General features: G+C 44.9%; 1 protein-coding gene across 1 annotated transcript in view; it reads left to right on the forward strand.

The window, feature by feature from the left end:
• The window catches only part of LOC126996260 (G-protein coupled receptor GRL101-like), a 114,358-nt gene that overhangs the window by 64,223 nt on the left and 30,259 nt on the right, over positions 1–19,876 (forward strand). Inside the window, exons 5-8 of the mRNA XM_050856636.1 lie at positions 8,495–8,611; positions 13,387–13,515; positions 16,313–16,432; positions 17,491–17,605. Of these exons, the coding sequence (XP_050712593.1) occupies positions 8,495–8,611; positions 13,387–13,515; positions 16,313–16,432; positions 17,491–17,605 (481 nt within the window). The remainder of the gene's footprint in view (positions 1–8,494; positions 8,612–13,386; positions 13,516–16,312; positions 16,433–17,490; positions 17,606–19,876) is intronic.

The raw sequence follows: 19,876 nt of genomic DNA on the forward strand, positions 1-19,876 counted from the left end.
TGTAAATCTCGAGCATGCATTGCCTAATTTTGAAATAACAACCGATGAAGTCCTTAAAGCTCTCCATTCACTTAAAACAAATAAAAGTCCCGGACCCGACAAAGTATATCCTATACTGCTTAAAGAAACAAAGAGCGAAATACTCTCCTCCCTCACTACCGTATTCAATATGTCCTTGCGACAAGGCATCGTCCCTTCGGATTGGAAAAAGGCTAACGTGACACCGATTTTTATGAAAGGAGACAAAAAAATACCAGGTAACTACCGACCCATTAGTCTAACTTCAGTTGTAGGTAAGCTACTCGAGAGCATAATTAGAGACAAAATTGTGATTTACCTCGAAAGCCACTCATTAATTGGGGACTCACAACATGGCTTCCGTAACAAAAGATCCTGACCTTTTATAACGATCTCTTCTCAATTTATGACGTAACCATATCAGTGGACGTAGTCTATCTTGATTTCCAGAAAGCGTTTGATAAAGTCCCACATCATAAATTACTTTATAAATTAAAGCAAATAGGCATTGACGGTCAAGTACACCAATGGATCGCGAATTGGTTGAGCAACAGACAATAAAGAGTTGTGATTGACGGATTTAACTCAGAGTGGGCGCCGGTCACTAGTGGCGTCCCTCAGGGCTCGGTTCTTGGCCCAGTGCTCTTCATTATTTACATCAACGACGTGGATGTTGGACTCAATAATCGCATTAGTAAATTTGCAGACGACACAAAGATTGGTAACTCGGTTCTCACTGACGAAGACAGGCAAAGCCTCCAAGAGGATTTGCACAAAATTTCAGCTTGGTCGGATAAATGGGAGATGCCCTTTAACGTAGACAAGTGCCAGGTCCTTCAAGTTGGAACAAAAAATAAGAAGTTCGATTACGAAATACGCGACGTTAAACTCACAAGTGTTCTATGCGTAAAGGACCTGGGGATTAAAATCGCGTCAAACATCAAATTCTCACAGCAATGCATCGATGCAGCAAATAAAGCGAACAGAATGTTGGGCTTCATTAAAAGAAACTTTTTATTCAAAATCAAAGATGTAATGCTTCCGCTCTACAATAGATTAGTCAGAACCCACTTGGAATATGCAGTACAGTTTTGGTCTCCCCACCATGCAAAGGACATTGCTAAACTAGAAGGTGTTCAGCGTCGAGCAACAAAAATGATCCCTTCCTTGCGCAACAAATCCTACGAAGAAAGGCTTTCCACCCTTAACATGTTCTCTCTTGAGAAACGTCGCCTCCGAGGAAAACTGATCGAATGTTTTAAAATACTTAATGGTTTCACGAATGTAGACAGAACAAAATTGTTTATGATCGATGACACTTTGCGAACGAGGAACAATGGCACAAAACTCAAATGTAGACAAGTAAACTCAGACTGCACCAAATTTTTCTTCACCAACGTTGTAGCGCGAGAATGGAATAAGCTCCCACCATCAGTGGTCCAGTGTAACACGATTGACTCCTTTAAAAACAAGCTCGACCGTCACTTCCTTGAAGTTAATATTAACTAGAGTAGAAAAGCAACGTTTTGGAGCCATCTGATTAATGTAAAATCACTTAGGTTTAAGGACAGACCACCTAGTCTGGACCATGGGGTCTGTGTGGTCTGATTTTCTATGTAGATCTCTCTCTCTCTCTCTCTCTCTCTCTCTCTCTCTCTCTCTCTCTCTCTCTCTCTCTCTCTCTCTCTCTCTCTCTCTCTCTCTCTCTCTCTCTCTCTCTCTCTCTCTCTCTCTCTCTCTCTCTCTCTCTCTCTCTCTCTCTCTCTCTCTCTCTCTCTCTCTCTCTCTCTCTCTCTCTCTCTCTCTCTCTCTCTCTCTCTCTCTCCTTGCCAGCCAGGCTGCTTCCCTTCATACCTACGCAATATTACATATAATACATACAGTACTATTACACAGTACATACATACATACCTCTACAAATTTACATGATACGTATACATACTACATAGTCACTATGTGAAGTTTTCTCCCTTCTTCTGCCCTTCCGCAAAGCTCTTGACACATTAGGTTGTGTAAATTTGAGAGGAAATTAATACAAGGTGAAATTTCAGTAGACAATTAAGTAACCATGCATTAATTATATTTCTTCAACTTTGCAAACTTTGTCCTCCGTAGTCTGCACTCTGAACTATGAGTCCGTGACTCTAATGCATAAAATATGTCGGCCACATCCTGTTTGTGTGTGGTGCGGGTGCGGATATTTATTTCATCACAAATGCGGATGCGGATGCAGATGTTTCATTTATCAGAACTGCGGATGCGGATGCCGACGTGAAAAATTATGCGGATATCCGATACTTGACTAAAGTATATATATATATATATATATATATATATATATATATATATATATATATATATATATATATATATATATATATATATATATATATATATATATATATATATATATATATATATATATATATATATATATATATATATATATATATATATATATATATATATATATATATATATATATATATATATATGTAAGTGAAAGTCTGTAAATGTCTGTGAAAGTCTGTTTGCAATATCGGTGAAAGTCTGTAAATGTCTGTGAAAGTGTAAATGTCTGTGAAAGTCTGTTAGTAAATATCGGTGAAAGTCTGTAAATGTCGGTGAAAGTGTAAATGTCTGCGAAAGTCTGTTTGTAAATATCGGTGAAAGTCTGTAAATGTCGGTGAAAGTGTAAATGTCTGTGAAAATCTGTTTGTAAATATCTGTGAAAGTCTGTAAGTGTCTGTTAAAGTCTATAAATGTGTGAAACACTGTGCGCAGAGCTCTACCGATTGAGCTACCGGAGCGGTGTGAGAGTGTGTGTGTGTGTGTGTGTGTGTGTGTGTGTGTGTGTGTTTATAATATAAAAGAGCCTCCATCCGGAAGGGAGTTACGATGGGAACAATCGGTTAGATTGTTCGCATTGCAATTCATCGGCCCCTGCCGGGACGCCGATGACTGTGGCACTCAACCATATCTTTTACTATACTACAGATAAATAATACAAAAAACAAAAGAATTATACATAAAGAATAACAAAATAAAGGTCGAGTTGGTTCTTATGTGGGGCGCTGCTGGCATAGCGCTGCTGCGTTCCCGCGGATCACTGCGAGGCTGACCCGCTGCCGCAGCCACTCTATTTCCCGCTGTGTGTGTGTGTGTGTGTGTGTGTGTGTGTGTGTGTGTGTGTGAGAGAGAGAGAGAGAGAGAGCGTGCGTGCGTAGAGAGAGCACACAGCAATCGTGGGTGACATGAACCAGCATATGGTGAGCAAAGCCTTCACTGAGCTGACAGTGGTCCACGGGCTCACAAACCACGTCACCTTTCCCACTCACGTGCGTAGGGGCTCGTTGGACCTTGTCTTGACCGACCTGCCCGGGGACTCAGTGCACTGCCGCCGTCTTGAGAGAATCGGCAGCTCCGATCATAATGCGATGCTGACTGAACTCGGCCTCAACCCCTCGCGTGAGGAAGCAAGGCAACGCGTCATCTGGCTGTGGCAGCGGGCAGATTGGCAAGCCATGAAGCGGGCACTAGCTGACATTGATTGGGACGCCACATTCAGTGGTGACGTTGACCACAATGTGTCAGCCTTCTCTGCCACTCTCCTCCAAGCCCAGAGGCAGCATGTCCCTCACAGGGCATATAAAGCCGACCCACGCGACCAACCGTGGTTTGGCTATAAGTGCCGACTGGCTGCAGAGGTTAAGTACTGCGCCTGGAGGCAATACAAGCGCCGTCCCTCCCAGCGCAACAAGGCTCTGCACCGCAATGCATGCAAGGCCATGACAAGGACAGCAGCGTGGGCCAGGAAAAGGTGGGAAAATAGCCTCAGGAGAAAGCTGGCGTCCAACCAAGTTGATCCCAAGCAGTGGTGGTCCTTGGTGAAGGAGAGGCAAGGCACCGTCACGCAGGACAGGATCCCGCCTCTCAAGACGCCTGCAGGGGGCCTGGCAGTAAAGAGCCAGGATAAAGCTGACCTCCTGGCAACCCACTTCAGTAGCAAGATGACTGTCGAGGAGCCAGACAGTCAGCCCCCCCTCCTCCCCCGTCTGGGTAACTTTGTCCTGGAAAACCTGGAGATCACGGAGGGCACAGTGACCAAGCACCTCCGAGACACCAACACCAGGAAAGCCCCAGGCCCGGATGACATCAGCCCTTTCCTGCTGAAGCACTGTGCAGGGGAGCTGTCGCATCCCCTCACACGTATCTTCAGACAGTGCCTAAGCGCAGGGGCCTGGCCGACCCTGTGGAAAGAGGCTCGTGTCACACCGGTTTTCAAGAAGAAAGACAAGACAGACCCAACCTACTACCGCCCAATCTCGCTCCTGTCGGTTGTTAGCAAGATCCTCGAGCGGATTATTGCTGAGCAACTGACGCGCCACCTGGAGGAGAACCATCTATTGTCTCCTCGTCAGCACGGGTTCAGGAGAGGTCGCTCGGCATCAGACCTCTCCTCCTGCTCAGCAAGTCTTGGCATGACGCCCTGGACTCTGGTCGCCTCTCACTTGTTGTTGCCCTAGATATTACTGGGGCATTCGACTGTGTGTGGCACTGGGGCCTCCTGGCCAAGCTCGAACAGCTCGGCATCACAGGACAACTGCTGCAGCTGTTTTCGAGCTACCTGCACGGCCGGAGTCTGAGGGTAGTGGTGAACGGGTGCACGTCAGGCAGTTACCCAATCACTGCCAGCGTTCCACAAGGATCAGTACTGGGCCCGATCCTTTGGAACGCATACTTCGACGAGCTGCTCCGTGGCCTACCAGTGGCCTCAGCCTACGCCGACGACTGCACCCTGTCCCACAGCTACACCAGGGAGGAAACTGCGGACGTGATCGAAGCCACCAACCGCCATCTTCGTGACATCATGGCCTGGGGACGACGTTGGCAAGTCAAGTTTGCTGCCGAGAAGACCCAGGCCATGGTCATATCGCGTTCGGGGGAGGACGCCAGACTCCTGCAGGGACGGCTGAAGTTTGGGGACGACACCCTGATCATCAAGGACTCCATCAACATCATGGGGGTGGAGGTCGACTCCAGACTCAGCATCGACCGCCACCTGGAGTGTGTGGCGCGCAGAGCCTCCCTGAGGGTGACACTCCTGCGTCGCGTGCGGCACCTGCTCGACGCAGACGGCCTCCTGAGGCTGTACAAAGCCCAGGTGAGGCCCGTCATGGAATACTCCCCTCTCTCCTGGATGAGTAGTGCCCAATGTCACCTCTCGCTGCTGGACAGAGTGCAGAGGAGGGCAGAGCGACTCATCCGCGATGCCTGCTGATGCCAGCAGCCATCAGCAGCAGCGACCACATGGACACCAGTGGCGGCAGCGGCAACATGGACAGCAGCTACATCACCAGCAGGACGCCCCCCGCTGTATGCTCGACAGCCTCGGGCATCGGAGAAGGGTCGGTGTCATCACAGTCCTACACAAGGCCCAGGTCCAACATATACCTCACCTGGCGGCACTACGGGCTCCTAGGAGGAGAAGCCAGCACACCACGAGAGCGGCGGTGGCTAACGACCTCCTCCTTGAAATCCCGAGAAGCCGCACAGCCAGGTGCCAGAGGGCCATCACGAGTGCCACGGGCCACCTGTGGAACGCCTTCACGGGTGAAGTGGGCGTTAGGGCAATGAACACCCAGCAGGTGAAGGTGGCGGCTCATGCCTACTGTCGCATTTACCCGCCTAGCCACATCCGCCTGAGCACAAGCACAACTAGTGACAATGCCTTAAGATAGGCGACCTCAAGACAGAGGTCGTCTTTAGCATGGAGACAATTTCCCCGCCCCTTTTGTCATATGTATTTTGATGTTTAAATAAAAGAGAGAGAGAGAGAGAGAGAGTTGATTTATTGAAGTCCAGAAGTATTTGGTTATTTTTTGGACTCCTTTTGAGTGTGTGTATGTGTGTGTGTGTGTGTGTGTGTGTGTGTGTGAGAGAGAGAGTTGATTGATTGAAGTCCTAAAGTAGTTGGTTCTGTTTTGGACTCCTTTTGAGTGTGTGTGTATGTGTGTGTGTGTGTGTGTGTGTGTGTGTGTGTGTGTGGAGAGACTGATTTCGCCCACAACATTTCCGGAAACAAATTAAAGACTGAATTAGTGACGATAAAGAAGGAATATAAAAACTTAATCGATTCTCTCTCTCTCTCTCTCTCTCTCTCTCTCTCTCTCTCTCTCTCTCTCTCTCTCTCTCTCTCTCTCTCTCTCTCTCTCTCTCTCTCTCTCACACCTGGTAATTATCTCCCGCTCTTTTCCTCCCTTTTTTCTTCTCAACTTCTCTCCTTCCTTCCTTTTTTCCTTCTTTCCTCCTGTATTGTCTCTCTTCTGCTTTCCCTTCCTCCTGCTTTCCCTTCATCCAATTATCCCTCTTTCTTTTTCTCTCTTTCCTCCACCTGTTTTCCTTCTTTCTTTCCTTCTCTCCTTCCTTCCTTCCTTTCCTCCTCGTTCTTTCCTGTCCTACTTTTCTGCTTCGTCTCTTTTCTTTCATCTTCCTTCTTTCAACCTGATCTTTCTTCCTTATTTCTTTTTCCTGCCTTCTCTCTCGCCTCCTTTTTCTCTTTCCTTTGTCCTTCTTTCACCTTTTTCACTTGGCTTCTTTCTTCCTTCGCTTTTCATTCCCTTCCTCCTCCTCCTCCTTCTTCTTTCATTATTTTTCTTCCTCATCTTTATCTTCTTTGTTTTCCCTCTCCTCTTCCTCCTTTTTTTCTCCGTCTCTCCACCTCTCCTAATCACTTAATTCTCCTCCTCTTCCTTCCCATCTTTTTTTCTTCTCCTTCCCCTTCTTTAATTTTTTCTCTATCTCATTTTGCTCATCTTCGTCTTCTCTCCTTACCTTATTTTCTGTTCCATCTTTTTCCGTCTCTCCAATCCTCCTTATCATCACTTACTTCCCCTCTTCTTCCTTCCCCTATTCCTTCCTTCTCTCTCTTTAATATCTTTTTCTTGTTCCTCCTTATCCCCCTTTCATTTCAATCACGTATTCAATCTTTTTTCTTCTCCCTCCTTTCCCTCTCCCTTTTTCCTCCTCCCTCTCCTCATTTCTCATTTTTTCTCTTCTCCCTTCGTTCCTTCCTCCCTTCAACCTCACTTGACCTATATTCTCTTTTTCCTTCCTTCTTTATTATTTTTCCCATCCTCCCTCGTTCGCTTTCTCCTTCCTTTATTCCTTCTTCAATTTTTCCCTTTTCGATTCAATCATGTTTTCTTTTTATCGGATATTCGTCCCTCTCTCAATCATTTGTTCCCTCTATTCTCCTCCTCCTTCCCCTCCTTCCTCTCTTCTTCTCTTCCTTTCTTTCTTTCCTCTTTTTCTTTTTTACTTCTTCTTCTCGTTTTATCGTTTTTTTATACTTCTCTCTCTCTCTCTCTCTCTCTCTCTCTCTCTCTCTCTCTCTCTCTCTCTCTCTCAATTCTTCTTTACCTCCTTTCTTCCGTTCCATCATTATCTCCTTCTTCCTTCTTTCTCTCCTTGTTTCTTATTTCCTCCATCGCTTCCCTCTTTCCTTCTTACCTCTTTTGCCTCCTTTCCTTCTCCCTTCATATTTTCTCTCCCTTACCTGTTTTCTTCCATCTTTCTTCTCCACCTTTTTTTCACTCCCTTAAATCTCCCTTACCTATTTTTTTTATCTCCCTTTTATCATCTTTTTTTCGTTCTTCCTCCTCCTTTTCTCTTTCCTTCCTTCAATCTTGTCTTTCTTCTTTCCTTTCATCATCATCCTCTCTTACTTTATCTTCAACTTTCTTTCCCATTCATTCGTCCTTTCTTCCTTCCTTCTTCCCTCTCTTCTCTCCCTTATTTCCTTCCCTTACCTCCGTTTTCCTTCCTGCGTCTCTACCTTCTTTATCTCTTCCTTATTCTTCCTTTCTCTACCTTCTTTCTTTCTCTTAGTCCTTCTTTACCTCCTTCTTCCTCCTTTCCTTCCTTTCCTTCATCCTTCCTTTCCTCCATTTTATTCCTTTCTCCCTTGTTTTCCTCTTTTTTCCTCTCCCTATTTTCCATGTTCCTCCTTTTTCTCTACTCTCTTTCTCTTTCTTAACCTTTCCATTCCTCCATCTTCCTCCTCTCTCCTTTTTTTCCCTCATTTTCCTCCTTTATTCCTCCTTTACATCCATCTTCCTCCTCTCTCCTTTCCTTCTCCCTCTCCTTACTTCCATCTTCATTCTCTCTCTCTCCCTTCTTCCCTTCCTTACTTCAACCTTTCTCCTTTTCCACATTTTCTTCCCTTATTCCTCCCTTACTTCAAAATTCCTCCTCTCCATTCCTTCTCTATCTTACTTTCCCTTCCCTGTTCCTTCTTTCTCTTTGCCTTCATTCTCCCCTTAATCTTCGTTTACCTCCTCTTTCTCTATCTTCTCCCTTCTTCCTCTACCTCGCCCCTTCCTCCTTTTCCTATTTTCTTTCTTAACACATCCCCTTTTGCTCCTTTTCCCCTTCCTTTCCTCCCTTAAAGCTCTCTCCCCTCTCCCCGGCACAGGTGTGGAGGCGTGTGAGGAGGGCAGCCGCAGGTGTGTTGGTGGGCAGTGCATACCCGCCGCCCTCTGGTGTGATTGGAAACCGGACTGCCCTGATGGATCCGACGAGAGGGACTGTGGTGAGGAGACTGGCCCTACTGGTGCTGTTGTTGTTGTTGTTGTTGTTGGTGGTGGTGGTGGTGGTGGTGGGAGGGTGTTGTGGTGGTTTTGGTGGTGGTGTTTTTGTCTTTATTTATTCCTGATTTTGTTTTGTTGTGTTTTTTTGTTTTTTCTTGTGCACTTCTCTTTTATTTTATCTCCGTTTCTTCTCTATCGATTTTCTTTTTTGTCTTTCCTTATTCAGTCAATCAATGAGGGCATACGCCATGGGGCGCGTCGCTTCGCCCACCCATTGACGCCTCCCTTCGGGCGAGTCTCCATGCAGGCTCCCTTCCCATCCTGACTACTTCCCGGCAGGATCTATCGACTTCCTCAAGCCACGAACTTTATGGGCGTCCCCTTGGCCTCCTCCACTCAGGAGTGTCTCTTACAGAGACAACCCGATGAGCAGGATCAGCTTCTGGGCGACGTGCCACGTTCCCGTATAGCCGGAATTGGCTTTGACGGACTATGCAGGTAATATATGTCGAATCAGTCTCACGGAGTTGTCGCCGGTTTGACACAAAGTCATTCCAGCGATATCCCATGATTCTGCGTAGCCATTTATTACCAAAGGCATCAATTCCCCTCTCCAAGTCCCTATTTAGTGTCCATATCTCCCAGCCATAAAGTAAGACAGGGAGCACAAGGGACGTAAAGATCCGGATCTTTGTCCTTCTGCACAGGTATCGACAACGCCATATACTCGTGCTGAGCGAGTCTTTAACACCGTGGGCCAAGCCAATCCACCGTAAGACTTCCTGGCGAGACTCACCGTTGTTATGAACTACGCTACCAAGGTATGTGAAATTTTCCGAGATCTCAATGTCCTCGCCACACGCATGAACAGACTGTACTGTTTCATCTAGCAAGCCTCCAAACACCTGTACCTTGGTCTTGGCCCGGGAGACCTCTGAAGTCCCAAGGGCTTCGCCTCCTCGTGCAGTGCCTCGAGAGCCATCACCAAAATCTCCATCGATTCAGCAAGGATTACTGCATCTTCGGCAAAAACATGGTCAGTGACCCTGGTATTGCCAATGGATGCTCCACAATGACTCCGTTCCACAACTCTGCCTAGTACCCAGTCCATACAAGTGTTGAAAAGAGATGGGGCAAGGACATATCCCTGCCTCACTCTCGCATTCACGGGAAAGAAGCTGGACAAGCCTCCCTAACTCTTCACACTCTCTCCCAGACTTCAGGCCATTCAGCAAACCAATAGTCCTCGCAGGAATCCCTCGGAGTCGCAGAAAATCCCAGAGTGCCTCGTGATGCACTGAGTCAAACGCCTTCTTGAGATCGACATAGGCTGCAAGCATCCCCTGTCGAAACGCGAAGCGTTAGGATACGGTCAGTTGTCGACATACCAGGAGTAAACCCAGACTGTTCAGTCTCTGCAGCTTCAGTACGTGGCTACGAACTCGCATCAGCAATAGGTGGGCAAGCACCTTGCCTGGTACACTGAGCAGTGTAATACCACGGTAGTTTTTGCAGTCCTGATGGTCCCCTTTCCCTTTCCAGATAGGGACCAACCCCCTCTTTCAATCAGGAGGAGATTTCCATACGGCGGTCAATACCGCATGCAACATGGCCTCGCCTCCAGCTCTGAGCAACTCCGCACTGATGTTACAGGTACCAAGTACCTTTCCACCCCTCATCTTTGCCACAGCCTCTCTGACCTCGTCATGAGAGGGTGGGCTTTCGTCGATGGATGAATCGGCATCCGCCACCTGTAACCCAGCAACTGGAAGCTGCCCATTGTAGGGTCTGTCGTGTACAACTGGTCAAAGTATTCAGCCAACGAGTCCTCTGTCCATCCATGTCCGACATGAGGCAGCCATCAGCTGTTCGGATAGCGCTCACCTGAGAGGGAGACTTGGAACGGAGCTTCTTCAGGGCTCGGTAAGCAGGTCGGAGGTCATTTGCAATCAAATGGCCCTCAACTTCCTCAGCAAGACCCGTGACATACCTCTCCTTGTCTCTCCTCAGGAGAGGTCTAGTCCTTCGCGACAGAGCCCTAGCTGTATTGGTCCCGGTTCCCAGCAAGTCCGGCAGCGCGACTCTCCTCGATATTCTCCGGCTTCACCGCTGAGGCAAATCCACTCCTAGATCTCAAGCAATCTCCAGTGCACTCCTTGGCAGCTCACAGAGTCTCACATTTGAAGGTATCCCACAGTTCTACAAGGTCCTCAAAGGGGGCTGAGCACACTGGACCGATTTGAGACTGACACTGCACACTCAAGACCACATACCAGGTCCTTCAGCCTCTCGATATGGAACGCATTTTTTTAAATGTGATTGTTAATTTTTCTTATTTTTTTTCTTTTGTTGTATCCTTTTTTGTTTTACTCCCGCGCTTCCTCTGTCTCTGAATTTCATTTTCTGTTTTTTTCTTTATTTCTGGTGTTATTTTTTTTTCTTATTTTCCTGTGCATTTAGTTACCTTTTTCATCTTTTCTTCTCATTTTTTTGTCTTTGTTGCTGGTGTTTTTTTTATTATTTTCTTTCTATGTTTTTTTTTCATGTACATTTATCTTTTTATCGTCTCCCCTTTTCCTCTTTCTCAGTTTCCTTTTAGCAATAACTCTAGTTCCCTACAACTCTGAAAATTCCTATCAATATCCCTCTTCTTTCCTCCTCTATTCCGGCTTACTGTCCCTTTCCTCTCCTCTTCCTCCTCCTCTTCCTCTTTCTCCTCCTCTTTATCCTCCTCTTCATCATCATCATTATTCTCGTCCTCCTCTCCTCTTCCCTTCTATCCTCTCCTCTCCTCTCCTCTCCTCTCCTCTACTCTCCTTCTCCTCCTACTCCTCCTCCTCCCTTACCCTTGCACACCATGCCTAAAAAAAACGAAAAAAACGCAGACTATTCATGATAATCTCCATTTTTATTTACTTTCCTCTCCTTTAATACCTCCTCCTCCTCCTCCTCCTCCTCCTCCTCCTCCTCCTCCTCCTCCACTACCACCAACACCACCATCACCCTACTCTTTCCCTTCCATCTCTGCCTTCGAAGAAACTGTGGACCTCGAATCATTATATCTTTTGTATTTTTCTGCTTTCTGTTTTCATCTCTCTACCTCCTCTTTCTTTTTTTTCCGCTTCTTAACTATTCCTATCAAAATCACAGTACCTATCTTTTCCATCTTAATCTTTTTTCTATTGTCCATCGTTTTCCATCTATTTTCTTTACATATGTTTTCTTTTTCCAGCTTTCCATCTATTTTCCATCTTTTCCCAGCTATTTCCATCTATTTTCAATCTTTTTATTTTTGTTTTTATCTCTCTAATTGTCCCACCACCACCACATCCGCCTCCTCCTCCTTTTCCTCCTCCTCCTCCTCCTCCTCCTCCTCCTCCTCTTCCTCCTCCTCCTCCTCTTCCTCCTCCTCCTCCTTCTCCTCCTCCTCCTCCTTCTCCTCCTCCTCCTCCTCCTTTCCTGCACCCAAATCTCTCTCTTATGAAGGATAGTCGAGTGTGATTGATTGTGTTCGAGTTCACTCAAATGATGTGCTCTATTTTTTTCATCAATTTTGTTTCTCGAGGCCGAAGACTGAATGTGGAAAGATAAGAAGCGAGTTTAGACGCCAGGAAAGGTATTGCTTCTTCTGTATTGTTATTCCTGGGAGAACCGTGATGTCGTGTGAGAAACTTGTGAACCGACAGAGAGGAGCCGAAGTTAGGGACGCTGGCAGAGAGAGAGAGAGAGAGAGAGAGAGAGAGAGAGAGAGAACAGACAGACAGGGAAGACAGAGAGAAAGGCAGAAGACGGAGAAATAAATAAACAGAGAGACAGAGACAACAGACAGACAGGGGAGAGACAGAGAGAAAGACAGAAGAGAGAGCAGCAGACAGGCAGAGAGACAAATATACACAGACGGACAGACTGATAGACAGGCAGAGAAGAATATAGATATATAGATAAATAGATAGAGTTCAACAAGATGACAAAATATATACAAAATCTGCATGTCATTCCTCATCAAACCAGCGTGAAACAGAGGCAAGCGAATCAGAATCCAAACTGCCTTGTCCAGTGAAGCAGAGAATACAAGAACTGTCACAGAGAATTTCACTGAATCGCCATTGTTGTTTTTGACACGATCGAGGAATACCAATAAAAAACTTCGGACACTAAGAGGCAGAACTCGTTAGCTAATGAACCGGAACTTGTGTGTTGCTCGTCGGACACCAGCAGCAGAGACGGAGTTTGTGTTGAATAGTTCTGGTGATGGGACGGGAAGGAGGAAAGATATTAGTGTTGCGTGGAAAGGTGCATGTGTGTGTTGCGTCTAGGAGTTGATCAGATTGACTGGTTCCTTCTGCTCCCTTTCCTCTACATATAGTTTCTCCCCCTCCATTTCCCATTCCTTCTTATACCATTATCATTTCCATCTCCTCTTCCTCCTCCTTCTTCTCCTTCTCCTCCTCCTCCTCCTTCTTCCATCTGCTCCCTCTCCTCCAACTTTATTCTCTCCCTCATCATTTCCCATTTCTCCTCTTACCATCATCTCCTTCTCATCCTCTTCCTCCTCCTCTTCCTCCTCTTCCTCCTTTAACCATCATCATCTCTTCCTTGTCCTCTTCCTTTTTCTAATTCTTCCCCTGTGATTTTGATTATTACTATGCTATGCTTATGTTTTCTTATTGCTTCTATCTTCTTTCTTTCCTCTTTCTCGTCCTTCTCTCCCTCCTTCTCCTCCTCCTCCTCATCATCATTATCATCCTCATTCTCTTCTACCTCCTCCCAATCCCAGTGCGGGCGCCGTGTGGGGAGGGCCAATTCAGGTGCAGCAGCGGGCAGTGCATCTCCTCGGTCTACCTCTGCGACGCCTCCGCCACCCACAGACTCGCGTGCGCCGACCACTCCCACCTCCTGAACTGCTGTGAGTGTGTGTGTCCGCCCTAGTGCCCCTACCGCCCACTTGTTCGTTGTCTGTATCTTTTTCTCTTATTCTTTCTTTCTTCACACATTCTTCTTTTTTCCTTTTTCCTTTTTCTGTATTTTTTGTTTTTTTCTTTTTTCTGTTTCTCTTTACTTTCTTTCTCTCACCATTTTGTTTTATTTATCTCTGTTTTTTTCTTTCTTATTCTGTTTATCTTTACATTCTCTCTCTCTCTCTCTCTCTCTCTCTCTCTCTCTCTCTCTCTCTCTCTCTCTCTCTCTCTCTCTCTCTCTCTCTCTCTCTCTCTCTCTCTCTCTCTCTCTCTCTCTCTCTCTCTCTCGCACTCTCCCTCTCTCCCTCTCTATCCCTCCCTCCTTCCACCTGGTAAACAAAATGTGATCGCTCACGTTGGCTCTCAGGTATTATGATTTTGCCTGAGAAAGCTTGTTTGTGTGTGTGCGCCTTTGTGTTTGTGTGTGTGTGTGTGTGTGTGTGTGTGTGTGTGTGTGTGTGTGTGTGTGTGTGTGTGTGTGTTAGTGTGTGTGTGTTAGTGTGTGTGTGTGTGTGTGTGTGTGTGTGTGTGTGTGTGTGTGTGTGTGTGTGTGTGTGTGTGTGTGTTTAAGAAGGGAAAATACTTGGTAACAATAGATACTGATTAAGAAAAACCTGTATTAAGAAAGGTACAAAAATTACATGTTTCGAAAAGTCTACGGAAATTGCAAAGCGGGTTTCATTTACTCTGAAGGGAAATGTATCCTGTTTCGACCCAGTTATAAGGAGAGGAAAGGAGAAAAGCTAGAGAGAGAGAGAGAGAGAGAGAGAGAGAGAGAGAGAGAGAGAGAGAGAGAGCAAAAAGAAAAGTAAAACAACCACCTTCGTAATATAGAAGGGAAGGAGGGGAGAGAAAGACAGGAATAGGAAAATAAAAAGATATGAAAAGAGGAATAAGTAAAAGAGGAAGATGACAAACCGTGGTAAAAGAAGGAAGAGGGATGAAAGGAAAAACAAGAGTAAGAAGAGGGAGGGAGATAATGGAGAGAGAGAGAGAGAGAGAGAGAATTGTTTTGACAGTACATCATGAAGCAAGACGTCTCGAGTAGAATTTTTTTTTGAACCTTTCACAAACACTTTCATTCATTTCCTCTGCAACCTATTAGCGCGCCTTTGATTTCTTGTTTTATATCTTTTTTCCTTTTAACTTCCTTTTCAATTAATCTTCTATTTCTATTTATATTCTTTATTATTTGTATTCTTTTATGCCTTCTCTTTTCTTTTCCTTTTGACCTTCTCTTTGATCTCTCTTTCATTTTTGACTTTATTCTCAATTCATGTTCACTTTTTATATACGTTCTCTTGTTTTTGTCTCTAATTCTCTTTTTCTACTTTTTTCCTGTTTACTTTCGTTTTTTTGCTTTTTCTAATTTGTTTTTTCCTTTTATCTTTCTTCTCAATTCACTTAATCTTTTTTTTATTTACGATCTCTCTTTTTTGTTTTCTGTGATTCGTTCTCCATTTTTTTCCCCTTTTTCTTGCATTTTTCCCTTTAACTTTCTTTTCAGTTCACTTTTTCTTTCATTCATGTACGTTCTTTCTGATTTGTTTTCTCTTATTCTTTTTTTTTCATTTTTTCCTTTTAACTTTCCTTACCATTTTTCTTATTTAATTTTCCTCTTAACTTGCTTCTCTGTTCACGGTTTCAATCTACATTCTCTTTTTTGTTTCCTTTATCTCGCTCTTTCTGCTTTTTTCCTTTTACCCTTCTTCTTAATTCACGTTCTTTATTTACGTTCTCTCTTATTTGTTTTCTCGCTCTCTCGCTCTCTCTCTCTGCTTTCTTTTTAATTGCGTTTCTGTTTCTATTCACGCTCTCGCTTTATTTACCTTCTCTTTATTTAATTTCTATTGTTTCTTTGCTCCTTTCTCTGTGTACTTATTTATTTTATTTTTGTACATCAGATGTTATATTTATTTTTATACATTCAAACAATTTTTCTCTATATATTATTTTCTTCGACTTCTGTGCCTTCTGTATATAATATTTTCATGTATATCTTTATTTTGTGTAAGTTTCCTGATATCTTAAACATTTATAGCCATTCTTTCTATCATTTAAACACATATACCTATTTTTACACTATCGCTATTCTTTCCCTTCTTATTAACATCAATTTCGGGTCCCCAGGTTGTTATCTTCCTTGGTACTTTAAACTTCTACAGCTATTATTTCCATCTTTTAAACATCTATAGCTCGTCTTACTCTCTGTAGCTCTTCTTTCATTACTTGTCAGCATAAATTTTGGGTCCCCACGTTGCTGTCTTCCTTGTTGTCTCTCTTTCCCTTCATGTATTTTATTGGTCGTACATTACCAAATTTGCGTCCAATTTCCACACTTTCATTTAACTGTGATTAAAGAAGATTTTGGGGAGAGCAAACTTATGAAAACTTACTTTGCAAAATTGATATACTAATGTTTTCCTCCCTCCCACCTCCTTCTCCTCTACTACCTCCTTCTCCTCCTCCTCCTGTACCCCCTCTATCTTCTCCTCCTCCTCCTCCTCCTCCTCCTCCTCCTCCTCCTCCTTCTCTTGCTCCTCCTCCTCCTCCTCCTCCTCCTCCTCCTCCTCCTCCTCGTCTTCCTCTTTTCTTTCTCTTTCTCATTCTATATCTTTCTCCTTTTCCTTATCTTTGTTTTCATTCTCTTTGTTTTGCTCCTCCTCCCCCTCCTCCTCCTCCTCCTCCTCCTCCTCCTCCTCCTCCTTACCACCTCCAACACGATCACCACCACCACCACCACAGCGGAACACGTGTGCGGGCCGGGCCTCTGGAAGTGTGACTCTGGGCCGTGTCTCCCCCCCTCCCACCTGTGTGACGGCCAGGTGCAGTGCCCGCTCACCTGGGACGACGAGGACCACTGCCGTACGTGTCTTGTGCTGCCTGGATGTTGTTGTTGGTGTTGTTTGTGTTACCTTTTTTAGTTTTTTTTTTTATTCTGTTGCTCTTTGTTACTGGTTCGTTTTTCCTTTCTTCTTTGGGGTTTACTGTTCTTTTTCCTTCTTCCTTTTGTTCGTCGTTCTTTTTCCTTCTTTTGGTTCCTCGTTTTTTTCTTCTTCTTTTGGTAACTCTGTATTTTCCTTCTTCTTTGTAATTGTTTATTCTGCTGCTTTTTGTTTCTCGATTTTTTTTCCTTTTTGTATCACAATTATCGCTCTCCCTGTCTCTGTTTTTTTCGTTTTATTTTTCTTCTTATTCCGTAATTTGGTTGTTTTATTGTTTCTCGTATTTTTTTTTGTTTATTTTTGTTTTCTTTTGTCATGCGTCGAGATTTTCCGGTTTGTTTTATTTATTTGTATTATCGACTTTTCTTTTCCCCTTACTCTTTAGGTTTTATTTTCCTTGTCTGTTACTTTCCTTCTTTGCTTTGCTGTGTTATATACCCGATTTTGTTGTGTGTGTGTGTGTGTGTGTGTGTGTGTGTGTGTGTGTGTGTGAATGTATATGTGTGTTTCTCTCTCTCTCTCTCTCTCTCTCTCTCTCTCTCTCTCTCTCTCTCTCTCTCTCTCTCTCTCTCTCTCTCTCTCTCTCTCTCTCCTTAAGTCAAATTGCTCGTTCTTCTTCCTTTGATCTCTGACTCGCCTCAAAGAACACGCACTGAGAGAGAGAGAGAGAGGATAAAAGTCACAAACATCAATAACAGCATCTCTCTCTCTCTCTCTCTCTCTCTCTCTCTCTCTCTCTCTCTCTCTCTCTCTCTCTCTCTCTCTCTCTCTCTCTCTCTTCCTTTATCCAGTTTTATTACGCCATTGAGTCATGATTCTGTGTGTGTGTGTGTCTGTGTGTGTGTGTCTGTGTGTGTGTGTGTGTGTGTGTGTGTGTGTGTGTGTGTGTGTGTGTGTGTGTGTTTCCTTTTGCTTGTTAAATATTGTAAGGTTAAAGTTATTATTTTCCTCCTCCTCCTCCTCCTCCTCTCGCCGCAGCCTTCTCGTGCTCGTCCTCGGCCCCGCAGTGTGAGTGTCGGGACATCAGCATCAAGTGTCAGCGCCTCGGCCTCACGCGCCTGCCGAGGGACATTGAGCCACAGATATCCAGGTTGTGAGTATCTGGTGTGGATGGGTGTCATGTGTTAGTGAGGTGAAGTAGAAGGGGTTGTTAGTGGGGGGCTGGGGTGAAGGGGGCTGGGTAGGGGGCGTTGGTGTGTGTGTGTGTGTGTGTGTGTGTGTGTGTGTGTGTGTGTGTGTGTGTGTGTGTGTGTGTGGTTGTGTGTGTGGTTGTTGTTGCTGTTCCTATTGTTGTTGTTGTTGTTGTTGTTGTTGTTGTTGTGTGTGTGTGTGTGTGTGTGTGTGTGTGTGTGTGTGTGTGTGTGTGTGTGTGTGTGTGTGTGTGTGTGTGGTTGTTGTTGTTGTTATTGTTGTTGTTGTTGTTGTGTGTGTGTGTGTGTGTGTGTGTGTGTGTGGTTGTTGCTATTGTTATTGTTATTGTTGTTGTTGTTGTTGTTGGTGTGTGTGTGTGTGTGTGTGTGTGTGTGTGTGTTGTTGCTGAGTGCTGGTCTTTGCTCTTTCTGGTTTTAGGTATCATGTCTAGATTTGTTATTTTCCTTCTTCTCCTCCTTGTCGTTATCTTCCTTCTCGTACTTCTTCTCCTGATCTGACTGCGTGGATAAAAGATTGACTCAGTGGAAGAGAGCAAAAAGTTGTACCCAACGGGCAGGTCTCCGAGGCTCCCGTCACAATTGGAGTGCCACAGGGGTCGGTGCTGGGATCCATTCTCTTTATTATATATATCAACGATCTAGAACTAGGATCGAAATCTACCCTTTCTGAATTTTCTGACGACACCAAGGTGGATGGAAAGGCCCTCACGCCAGCAGACTTGGAAATTATTCAGAGAGACCTCTGGCAGATCACGCATTGGTCAGAAAAATGGCAAATGTCCTTTAATTAACTCTAACAAATGTAAATTGATGCATTTCACGTCCAGAAAGAGTAACCACACATACTACATGGATCGGGAACCACTAAAGGCAATGCAGGAGGAAAGAGACCTCGGGGTCACTATCAGCAGTAACATGAAACACACAAAACACTGCAAGTCCGACCCCAAAAAAGCCAATACTATGCTCGGGTTCATAGTGAGGAACAAGAACATGCTCAGCAATGTTGATCACTCCAAACTCCAAACTCGAACAGAGTCGTCCTCCACTGGAACAGCCTTCCTGCAGGAGTTGTTGGCGCGGAAACAATAAACTCCTTCAAAAATCGCATTGGCCATCACTTTGCTGCGTCGGGAGTGAACTGAATGTATCCACGAATACGTACAGAAGTGCTTTGATCCTCTCCACAGGTCACTCCTGTGGCTAACGGACTGATTAATCACTGAAAGCAGGCAGCCTCGCAATGTTATTAAGATTCTTAAGAACGATGTCTTCTATGCTCTCTCTGGCCTCAACTCTCAGAAGGCTTATGGACCTAATGGAATGCCTCCTATTGTCCTTAAAAACTGTGCTTCTGTGCTGACAACCTGCCTGGTCAAACTCTTTCGTCTCTTCCTATCAACATCTACCTTTCCTTCCTGCTGGAAGTATGCCTTTGTACAGCCTGTGCCTAAGAAGGGTGACCGTTCCAGTCCCTCAAACTACCGCCCTATAGCTTTACTTTCCTGTCTATCTAAAGCTTTTGAATCAATCCTTAACCGGCAGATTCAAAACCACCTCTCCACTTCTAACCTTCTATCTGATCGCCAATATGGGTTCCGCAAGGGGCGTTCTACTGGCGATCTTCTTGCTCTCTTAACTGATTCTTGGTTATCCTTTCTTAGCCGTTTCGGTGAAACTTTCTCTGTTGCGCTAGACATAACGAAAGCCTTCGATAGGGTCTAGCACAAGTCTTTGCTTTCTAAACTGCCCTCTTTCGGATTCTATACCTCTCACTGTTCCTTTATCTCCAGTTTCCTTTCCGCCCGTTCTATCTTTGCGGTGGTAAACGGTCACTGTTCTTCCCCTAAACCTATCAACAGTGGTGTTCCACAGGGCTCTGCCCTATCACCCACTCTCTTGCTGTTATTCATCAATGATCTTCTATCCATAACAAACTGTCCTGTCCACTCTTACGCCGACGACTCCACTCTGCATTATTCAACTTCTTTCAATAGAAGGCCATCCCAACAGGAAGTACATGACTCCAGACATGAGGCTGCAGAACGCTTAACCTTAGGCCTTGCTATCATTTCCGATTGGGGTAGAAGGAACCTTGTGTCCTTCAATGCCTCAAAAACTAAATTTTTCCACCTATCAACTCGACACAATCTTCCAAACACCTATCCCCTATTCTTCGACAACACTCAGCTGTCACCTTCTTCAACACTAAA

Source organism: Eriocheir sinensis, chromosome 9, assembly GCF_024679095.1.
Source record: "Eriocheir sinensis breed Jianghai 21 chromosome 9, ASM2467909v1, whole genome shotgun sequence".
NCBI lineage: Eukaryota > Metazoa > Arthropoda > Malacostraca > Decapoda > Varunidae > Eriocheir > Eriocheir sinensis.